Source organism: Sceloporus undulatus, chromosome 1 (assembly GCF_019175285.1).
Source record: "Sceloporus undulatus isolate JIND9_A2432 ecotype Alabama chromosome 1, SceUnd_v1.1, whole genome shotgun sequence".
Taxonomy (NCBI): Eukaryota; Metazoa; Chordata; class Lepidosauria; order Squamata; family Phrynosomatidae; genus Sceloporus; species Sceloporus undulatus.
In genome coordinates, this window is record NC_056522.1 from 38,665,317 (window position 1) to 38,676,601 (window position 11,285).

Here is an 11,285-nt window from a genome sequence, read left to right on the forward strand (position 1 = left end):
GTCCGCGGGCGGCACTCCCGGGGCGGTGCGCAGCTGCGCACCTTCGAAACCACCGGGAGGAGGCCGCCCGACGAGGCACAGTCCCAGCAGCGGCAGCGGCGTCGTCGGTGTTCCCTTGGGCGAGGAGGCAGTGGGGGGCGTGTCCAGGAGGGCCGGCTTCCCGGCTTTTGTACCCGCTGCTCTCACCAGCGGGCTCCTCCCAAACTTTCCCCCAGAGTCTTAAAGGGCCCCACTCGCACCTGGCCGCCAATCGCCAAAGCCAGGCCGAGCCCAGAGTCTTAAGTAGGGTCCCCAACGCTGAGTTCCCCAGTCCGCGGGCGGCACTCCCGGGGCGGTGCGCAGCTGCGCACCTTCGAAACCACCGGGAGGAGGCCGCCCGACAAGGCACAGTCCCAGCAGCGGCAGCGGCGGCGTCGGTGTTCCCTTGGGCGAGGAGGCAGTGGGGGGAAGATGGGTCATGCTTGCACACTTTGATTTCCTTTATAACCCTTGGGAGTCCATTGGCCTCAGCTTGGAGGGGGTGCACCCCAATCTAGGGTCTTTGTAAAGCCAGTGATGGGGAACTTGATCACTGGCTGGGGATTGTCTGGGTAGAAGAAGTTGTTTAGGGGCCCGTTTCTACCATCAACTGTGAGAGGATGTTGAACAAAGGGGCTGGAATGCTTTGTTATATCTAAAACTAGTACTGTAAACCTATGCTATAGCAATAACATGTGTTTGTGTTCAGCATCAGATGAATTCTTGGGAAGGCCTGGAACTGCACTCAGTTCCAGAAGAGAACAGTAGGCACCTCAAAGGCTAGGGCATCCTCTGGTGCACTTTTTAGCACTAGAAAGGACCCCAAAATCTCAAGGTACTGAGAATGTCAGATTGGATTTAGGTCACTATATCCACACTGTTGTTAAAGACAGAGCATATTGTCTGTATCAGGATTGCTTGGTGGTAGGTGTGTAGAAAGACTTGGGAGTGAGGAGAAGTACTAGAGCTACATATGTCTACACTGCAGAATTAATGCAGTTTAACATGACTTTAACAGCCATGGGTGTATGCTATTGAATTCTGGGTTTTGTAGTTTTGTGAGATATTTGGCCTTCTTTGTCAGAGAGCTCTGGTGCCACAACAAACTACAAATCCCAGGATTTCAAAGGATGGAGCCATGACAGTTAAAGCAGTGTCAAACTTTCCCCACTCTTAACAGGGAATGTCTGCCTCGGGATTAATAGGAGTGGTGGTAATGTCATCCCAGCCCCTATTTCCTGTTACAGTGTGTTGTTTCCTGCTGTGAGAAGCAAGAGGGAAGCAACAATTTGTTTCTGATTCCAGTTGATGACTAATCAGCTGAGCAGTGGAAAATAGTGGATCAGGATCATGAGCCATGCAAGTAACTAAAAGCCACATACATGATACTGGTTGCCCATATATGATGTATACAGTTCTGATAATCTGATCATGTTTGTTATAAATGCAGCACTTGAAAGCACAACTATAAAATTATTAATAATGTTTATTCCTAATAGGTTCCCTTAATTCATAGGTGAGGGACACAATTTAGCAAAAGGTGCTTTACAGCTAAATGTAACAAAGACCTTTTCCATCCTTTTCAGTGAGGCATGGTCATGACAATAACCATGACAGGTTTGTCACTAACTTGATTTTAATCAGATAAGATAAATGGTGTTAGACCATTACTCTCTTTCAGTAATAATTTTGATCTCATCAGCGTTTGTCAACAGAATTTTCAAGGAAAACATGCAGCCTGCAACTTTACTAAAAATGCATTTCTTAACACACTGCCAATTCTGTTTGCATGTAAACATGTTAGTTTTTCGTTAACAAATATTTATCAGAAGACACAGCCAAGTAGGAAAATATTTAGGAACTGGATTTACCCAGTTCCTGGATAAACAATAATTGGATAATCCAGGGTTTATTAATTTTGCTTATCTAAAAACAAATACCCTCACATGTGGACCCTCACAGGTGTCATGACTTTAACAAGGCAAGTGACCTTGATGTGTAGCACTTTAAAATCCTGAAAGTTGTTTTCCCCAAATTGTGTGCCTTACAACTTATTTATCACTAGATGAAGGCATGCTGTATCTTAAATGTCATAATCACACCTGTTTCCATTAGAAAGAATATTTTTATTTCTTAGAATAAGGCATAGCATCTCTTCTGGAAGTTACTCCTCCTAGTTCTTTCTTGGATTTGGAAACATTTGGAAACTGTTAAAGTTGTCATGCTAGCAAAATTTAGTGGGATAATGGAAGGGTAACTCTGAGAGAAAGCCTTCCAAGTCACAAGAAAACATTAAGCACTAGTATATTCTGGGATTTTAAAATTCTACAGTCAAATGATCATCAGTGGAAGAATGCATTCTTTTATTATATTTTTACTGTGTCATAAGTCATTTCTGACTTATGACAATCCTGAAGCAACTCTATCACAGCATTGGATAGACCCCTCCTCTTTTGATATCAGAGTTGCAATAAAATACGGCTAAGAGGCTGTACAGACTGGCCTTTAAGGCTGGATTGGGGACACAGTCAGGGCATGGCATCTACATGAAGCACACCCTGGCTCTGTACCCAGGCCAATGTGATGCTGTGCACCGCACCACACAGCGGATGGTGTCACAGCACTCCTCTGGTGTTGCGTCTAGATGACACAGCACCAAAGAAGTTCCCAAAAGCTGTGGTGCCAGTGGCTATGGCACCCTTTCCATTGCGCAGAAAGGAGAAGCTTTTTGTGTCTCCTTTTTGTGCTGCAGAAAGGTGAGATTGGGGCTTTGGCATGCAGTTGCCATGGCCCCGATCTGACACTAAAAGAGACAGTTTGTACAGTCCCTAAATAGCCCTTCTATGACCCTGCTGTGGATGCCATTACTAGGATTCCTCCATCACATGTAAGATAGTACTAGGAGTCGCTTGAGCTCTGTTTTTCTGGATACTCTGGATGAGGTGAGAAATGCCAACAAAGGGGTGACACCAAAGAATCAACAACTCAGGTAGTCCTGCCTGCTAATCTCTTTTGCCTTGGAAATGTATGCCTAGCACTCACATTCACACCACAATGTTACCCCCTTAGAATACTGACTTCAAAGAGATCCAAACCCAAATCAAAAAGGCACCACCATTTGGCCTTTTTCAATACCTTGAATTTTGTCCCAGGGTTGAAATTCACTATTAATATTGGTGCACTTCCTTTGTTTCTTTGGCTTAGTCCAGTAATAGGCATGCATGCTGCCAGATTACTTGGTTAAGTTCCTTGTTCTTTCGCCAACCCTCATTTGCCTAGGGAGTGACTGAGTTCTCTTTTCCTCTATGGACATGTAACAAGAGGAGCAACTATATTCAGGTGCAATATCTCGGTTAGTCTGGCCTACTCTGTTCCAACGTAACACCTTTGAATTTCTTAGTCCTTGTGAGTATGTGTAGTTGTGTGTTTTTGTATGATTGTTGATTTCCTCTTTTTGAAATAAAACTCATTATTTGTTAGGACCCTACCTCTGGAATTCTTTGTGTCTCTGGACTTGGTATTTGGTCCCAAGGCTACGTAACCCAGCCATTAGACATTGCTACCATTGAGATAATTTTAATTCCCCAAAATCTCAAGGGTTTACAGGGGTGTCTGGGCAATATTTATTGAGAGGGAGTTTGCTTTTGCCTACCTCTGAGGCTGAGAGAGTGTGACTTGCCCAATATCACCCAGTGAGTTTCCATGGCTGAACAGAGTTGTAGTCCAATGCTCAAACCACACTATGATGGATCCCCACATGCCTTTTTGTAAATCCAAAAGGATTTGGTGTGGGTTTGTTTTAACAATGCTTTTTTTCTCACCACTCGAAACTGGCAGGTTCTAGTCAATGACTTAATGTGTCTTGTCGAAGCAAGTGGGTTTTATCAGAACTTATTTATATGTGTCTCAGAAAATCAGGGAATACTGATGCAACCAACAAGTGCCAGTGTGTTGCCATTTACTTAACATTTGTCTGTTATTACTTACTTAACATATTGTGCCTTCCATGTTGAGTATCTTATGTACAGTATATCAAGTGGTAACAATGGCAGCCAAATCCAGTTGTAACACATCAAAATATGGAAAAGTCAATGGAATAGTGGTGAAGATTTCTACAAGGCACATCTAAATTTTGGACTAATAATACAAATAAGGGAGGATATTGAGCTTTTGATTGCTTAATTCAGTAGCACCAGCTTTATGGGACCTTCATGCAGCAATAGAAAAGTTTACTGGAGGTTTTCAGGTTATTTTGGCCCTAGATTCCCAAGGCATTCCAAGCTCAGAGCCAAAATAATTAACCTCAATTGGCCTTTGAAGCTAACTACTTAGGATATGTTAAAACAGCTAATGAGAAATTACTGGGAATGCTAAAAATTCCAAGTTACTAATAAAAACTAGTGCAAAGATGAAGGTTTAGCAAATTGCCTTATTATTCTCAATAGTGTTCTGCTGTTTATTAGTAGTGGCCAGATTGGTCATCATTCAGTTTTGGAAAGATTTAAAGGGAGTATGTGTGACAACCTGGTATAATAAGGTATGGAAACTAAGGTATGAAGAAATTAACAAACTTCAAATAGTGAAAAGAAAGGAAATAAAATACAATTTAACTGTGATTTGGAATTGTTCTGTTGAATATATGGTGGATTGGAGGAGGTAATGCTGGTCTTACAAAGTCTTTTAAGAGGGTTTTTTTTTTTTTTTTTTTTTTTTTTTGCTAACTCTTGGGCTCTACAAACCACCCCTAAGTGTCGGCCTGCAGCTTCTCCTTTTTATACCGGATCAGGGCCGCAACTACCTCATGCCATGGCCCCAATCTGGCCTTCCAAGGGCGCAAAAAGGAGCCACAAAAAGTGGTTCCTTTTTGCGCCCTCAAAAGGGTTCCATAGCCATGGGAGCACAGCTATATGGTGTCCCTTCGGCGCTACATCATCTGGACGCAGCCCTGGAGGCACACCGTGATGCCACGCACTGTCTGGAGTGGTGCATGTCATCAGGGCACCCTGGGGAGCACAGATGGGTTTTGTGTTGTCAGACCCCTGGGCCCTGACTCTCTCCCCAGGCCAGCCTTTCAGGCTGGTCTAGGGCCTCTGTAAAGAATTACTTTTGACATCGTTTTTTGTGGGTTTTTTCAGGCTATGTGGCCATGTTCTGCTAAACTTGGCCACATAGCCCGAAAAACCCACAAAAAACTATGGATGCTGGCCATGAAAGCCTTCGACTTCACACTTTTGACATCTTTTATTTTGATGTTATGGCTACATAACATAAATGAAATGTAATTTTGTGCAATACTGGGGGGATCAGGGATGATGCTATAATATAAAATCATTTTTTAAAAAAAAGGAACTAGTTATACAGTTATACATAAAATAAACAGTGTGATATTGTGGGAAAATGCTGTTTCTCTGCATTGTATTTTAAAAACCTGCTCCCCTGTCTCCAAATACTTCCACTTGAAACAATTTGGGTCAAACTGTCAATCTTTCTCTGTCCACTGCCAAAAGCAAAACTCTCCTCGGCCTTTAACAACTCCATGGCCTGTGCATTTAACCGAGGGAACCTGCCCCGTAATAATAATAATAATAATAATAATAATAATATAAATTTTTCATGTATTAACCGCTTTTCCAACGATCAAAGCGGTGTACAGAAATTGTTAAAAACAGACAATAAGAACAGTAAAAACCACATCTTAAAAGTAGATAATTAAAATAGATTAAATGAAGCAAAATTTTAAAACATCCAATGACATTGTTAAAATCAAAAATCATAAATACTATACTGTACATCAATATCACCTGTATGCTGGGAAGAAATCTTTATTGGTTAAATTTATATATTTATATGTCAATATTTGTATACTATCCTGCCTCAATATTTGATACCAGGGCATTTAGAGAATTTTTTTAAAAAAAACAACAACAAAACACACACTTAAATTCAAAAAACGATCTAATAAAACATAAGTCCTAAATAAATGCCTAAGAGAAAACTCAAACCACTTAAAATGTATAGAGTGAAGAATGTTTCAGTGCCTCAAGGAAAGTAACACTGGCACCAAGTGTTTAACTGCATCAAATCTTGGGAAGCTATTCCATACTACACCAAATGCAGAGCCAAGCCTGTTCACACATTTGTGACATGGTTGCTTAAGCCAATCATAAGGCAATCATATTGGCCTCCTAGCTAAATATGCTAAAGGTTACAAATGTCATTTGTATATCTCATTTAATTCTCGGTCTTTTATCGCATGCCTTTGAACATCTAGCTCTTTCACTTTCCTGTACATTCTGTTGGTTAGTAGGCATACAAGTAGGTTTGAGAAGAGTCTGGAGACTGGCACATCAGCAGGGCAAAGATTGGTGAAATTGGGGCCCTAGCACGCACGCACACAAAAAACCTCTTGGGTGTTCAGTGTCTCCCCCTTCCCCTTTTTCTCTCTGAATGGGAAATCTCAAAGAGGAGGGTGCGTGCAATATGAAGCTTGATGTTCTTGAGACTTAGGCCATTTAAGGCTTTAAAATTAAATTATCAGCACTCCAAATAGTATGCATCCTGCTGTTTTTCTGGCCTTTGCACACTGAACAGGAAGGTCTGAGAAGTGCTTAGTTAAGCACATTAAGCAGAACACACTTGCAAAGGTACTGTGGTTGGTTCCTCTGCCTTAAACAGCCCTTTTCAGAACTTCCCATTCAATGCATTAAGGTTTAAAGGGAAGCCAGGAATGCAAGAATGTTCACATACCCTTACACACTTTATCCTTATGTGTGTATAGGGAAATATCTGTATAGAGATAATATCTACAGCTAGTCTGCCTGTTTTACAGTAATTAAAGATGCAAGAATACTTGTTCTGATCCTCACCATTTCCAAGCGTAAAGGAATAAGTCTCCAGTGATGCCCAGTCAGTTATCCAGTGCTGACAGAGACCACAACTTGAAAAAATTACTTTTGAACTATAAATCCCAAAGCTACCATGGGATTCTTTCCCAAGCCCTGCTGGAAATCTAGGAGAAACACAAACTCCTAGGCATTCCCTTTACAAGATGAACAAACAGGCCTATCTGAAACAATGGGCCTCAAATATTTCTGCATGGCATTTGACTCTAGTTATCTTATATAGCTGCCCTAAAAATTTGCAAAGTACCGGTTTCAAAGGTACTGGTACCAGTACCAGGTATTCAGTTTCCTTTCTTGTTTGAGACTGGTTGTATTTTTGTTAGCAGAAAGCCTGATAAAACTCTTTCTTCATCAGCTGTGCTTAGGCTCTTAATTCCTTTCTCTTTAATTCTTGACTTGTTCTTTCTCCACAAAATCCTATGACTTCTTAGTCTGTAGGATTGTACCCTCCTCAAGAGAGGCGATGGGATGTGGGGAAGAGGGATGAAACCGACAACGCTTTCTGTTTCTGTTTCTATTTGGAAACAGGTTCTGAGATGGTAGATCATCATATTTTACAGAATCTACAGAGGAATTCTTATGTATGCTTGAGAAACAACCCTCCATCTTTCTAGGAGTTTAAATGATGCTGAATATTTCCTTTTGGATTTATCTTATGGGATACCTTGAGTCTTTACTATTAATTACTGTTGTAAATAGCTGTTGAAATAAAGACTGGGAGAAGCTGGCTATAGTTGTGGGGAGTGAATGCTCATAACACTCAGTTGTATTTTTCCACTAATCTAGGATAGCTACTCTTAGAAGTGATGAGTGTCTAGCAACTATAGCTCAATTACAAAACAGAAAGAGAATCTAGGTGAAGTGGAAGAGATTTGTTCTATGGGTTTCTGTACTTTATATGGAAAAGTAGAAAAGGAATATCATATTAATAGTATCAAACTCCAAACCTTGTATGCCATCGTTGAAGACTCTCCTACATTTATTGATGAAAAGAGATTTGTTCCAAATTCTTAATCCGGTATCATGCTGATTATAGTACAGATGCAGTCCATGCTCACAATTCAGGGAAAATGAGAGAAAAGATAATTTTGCACTGAACAGACAGGCCCTCTCTCTGAACGTATGTCTTGTTATCCCTAGGCTTCCTCAGACATTCTATCTCTAATCTGTGCACCCCAGAACAATCTGCAAAATTTATTTCCTTGGCTTCTACTCAGAGGAGACTCAGTTTTCAGAGATATCTTTTATGGTAGATTTACCTGTTTTCATGTGCACAGCATGGCCAGCAAGGGAGGGAAGCAAAATACATTAACAATGTTCTCAATGAAGAAGATTCGGTTTGTACGTAAAATACTGGCTTAATACTGGCTCCTTTGTCTAGTGCAGGGATGGAAATTATGTGAACCTCTAGATTTTGTTGGATTGCATCTCCCAACAACCCTATCTATCTATTTATTGTATATTATATATTCTGTGTAATACTAAAATAAATATTATATGTGCAGACAATGCTGTTTCTGTGCAAAAAAAGCAAATGCAAATTTCAAGCAGAATAAATGTTGCACAGCAGCAATATTGCTCATGAGGAAATGTATGACACGTGAGGTACCAAACAAGGGGTTCCCCTAGAATCTATTCCTTATATATCTATCATTTTATGAAAAAAAACTTTTACCATGTGATTGCAACTGACAAGCAGCAGAACACTTGCATTCCCTTGCTACACCTAGAAAGTAACAGTCTGTGGATTTGAAAATAAAATACATATTTGAAAATTAGGGTTCCCAGATGTTTTATATAGGTTGTATTTGGACACTTGAAGTCTGGTTTCATATAAGGCTGTACATGATGCCCCAAATCCTATATGTCTTGATGTGTTCAGAACATCAGAGCAGCTGTACTCCCAACAAGCCAGCCTCTGAGTACTTGGTATGCAGCTATCCGGCCTTGCATACCAAATGCCACAGATCCAATGACTGGGATTATGGCTAGCATAGTGCCACTCTTCCTTCTTTTCTCTTACCAGCCAGGCAGCACACTCCAAATCCCATGTTTTTCTATGTTATGTAAGTGAGAACAGCAGACATCAGCTGCACCCACAACAGATAAGCCTTGTAGCATTTGGTCATGCAACCAAATAACAAGCAAAACCTGCTAAAATTCCCTCTTCAGCACGGCCATTAAAGGTACAGGAGCTTTCTATAGTTTTCACTCTGGCAATCTTAGGCCTAGTACATACGAGTGGGAAGCAACATGGTGGCACCAATTTTAGGGTTCGGGAGCATGCAGCAACCGCACGCTCCCGAACCCTAGTACATACGGGCACCATTATGATTACATATGCGACATGCAGCGTACAGATGTCACTGACAGAAAGGGGCATCATAGGGCTATGTTGCTGTCCTTATGACATCTCAAAAAGAAGCCATTCTAGGCGGCTTCTTCCTGCCTGCACATCATTGCCGTGTGGTTTGATTGCTGCGGCAATGATGCACAGCAAAGAGAAGTGGCATTTTGCCGCCTGTCTCTCCAGGGCCTTAGTTTTCCAGGAGACATGACATTGACCTTACATAAGGCTGTGTGATGTGTATTTTGCAGGGAAACAGAGAGCATTGCCCTGTATTGCTGTTTGGAAAACCAGCAACCCTGTGAAAAATATAATAGTGAACTCTTTGTTACTTGCTTAAATATATGATTTAGCTCTTACCATTCATGTGTCACCAGATGCAACAGGTAAATTGAAGGCATATAAACTCTGATTCAGAATTCAAATGGGAAAAACAAACTCCCTACACATAGAACAAGAAAAGAGAGTAGGGGGAAGAATAATACAGCTTCTGTCATGGTAGCTTTCCACGTGAAGAAGATTCAAGGCTAATTTTTAGGTTACAGTTCCCAGAATCACCAAGAAACTGTCCTAAAAGTAATAGCCAGAATCCTCCATGTCAATTATGAATGTGTAACTTAGAGTTGCAAACTCAGAACTGTTATATAATCCCTAGGTAGCCCCTAGTGTAGGGATTATGTAGGGATTATAAAAAAAAAACCCCAATTCCTATTTAGTAGACACTGTGACTGATGGGGTTCTGTTCCCTTGTGGACTGGTAAGCAACTGGCTGACATTCCCCCCCCCCCCCCAGTAATTTCTAAGGTGAATGGGAATTGTGAAATGGTCCTGCTTCTTCCTGTGGAATAAAATTACTCATGGAAGCAACAGACTGCTGCTTCATGGTTGACAGACGAACAGACCCCCGTCTATCACAGCTGCTGCATCCCAGTAAGTGGGAAATGGAGAGGAATTGGTCCAGAATTCACCATAACTACCACACTTACACATCATACAGAATTCTAGTCTACATTTCCAAACTTTGGTTTTTTTTTGCTACAGAGAAGCAATCAAACCTGTCAGTCCAAAATAGTACCATGTAGGAATACTGTACCAAATTATATTTTGGAATTGCTATAAATTATGCTTTGGATCAGAGTACTATTGAACGGTAATTTTGTCTACTACTACGGTTGATTTTACAGATTAAGTAAACACCTGCCAGCTACTTACATTACACCTTCTTTCTCCGGTTTCAACCACACAGTTAAAGTAAATGAAGTTGCAAGCTTTTGGGCATGTGGGGTAGAAAAGCAACTCTGCAGATTATGAAAAATAAAACTTGATAAATTATTAGATGATCCAGGGTGCAAATCATTTTTGTCTCTTGTGATGCAGATGCCCAGGCCGTCTGAAAGCATGACAATATAGGAAGCAGGTGATGATCTGTATGGACACTCCTGAGAGCAAAACTCTTGGGTACATGAATGAATACTTTCAACAGCTATCGAACTTTGACAAAATGCCTTTCGCTCTGACAGTCCACAGGTAGCTTGGGTTGGCACAATGGAAATGTTTTTGAAAGCACCCACGTTTTCAAGTCTAGGGAAATGTCCCTGTGTGCTGGCCAAGGGTAAGGATGGATAATAAGCCATGATAAATGTTTCAATGGCATGAAACAGGAGACCACAGTGCAAGGGGAGAGCCAGGCAAATCATGTTTACAGGAAGGTCTCCTCTTGATAAGGCATTCCTAAATAAATAATGACAACAGCATCAGTGGTAATGCCTTTGAGTAGCCTGCTTTAGAGATCAGGCAGCATTTCATCTTAATTTGAAATCCTGGTGGTGCAGAACTTCTCATGACCAATGGCACATGCTTGGAGAGTAGTAACACCTGAAATCAAACACAAAACAATGTGTAAGTGATATGGATGGGAAAATCTATCCGATTCATTTTCTTCCACATTCAATTTTTCATATATGCTATTTACAAATTTTGGTACGTTCTTCTGAAATGAAATGAAACAAAATTTTCAG

The 11,285-nt window shown here is 40.9% G+C and overlaps 1 protein-coding gene across 1 annotated transcript in view; it reads right to left on the minus strand.

The window, feature by feature from the left end:
• USH2A (usherin) overlaps positions 1-10,964 on the minus strand; it is a 665,459-nt gene extending 654,495 nt beyond the window's left edge. The window contains 1 exon segment of the mRNA XM_042475774.1: positions 10,480-10,964. Coding sequence (XP_042331708.1) covers positions 10,480-10,964 — 485 coding nt within the window.
• Between the last annotated feature and the right edge of the window lie 321 nt (positions 10,965-11,285).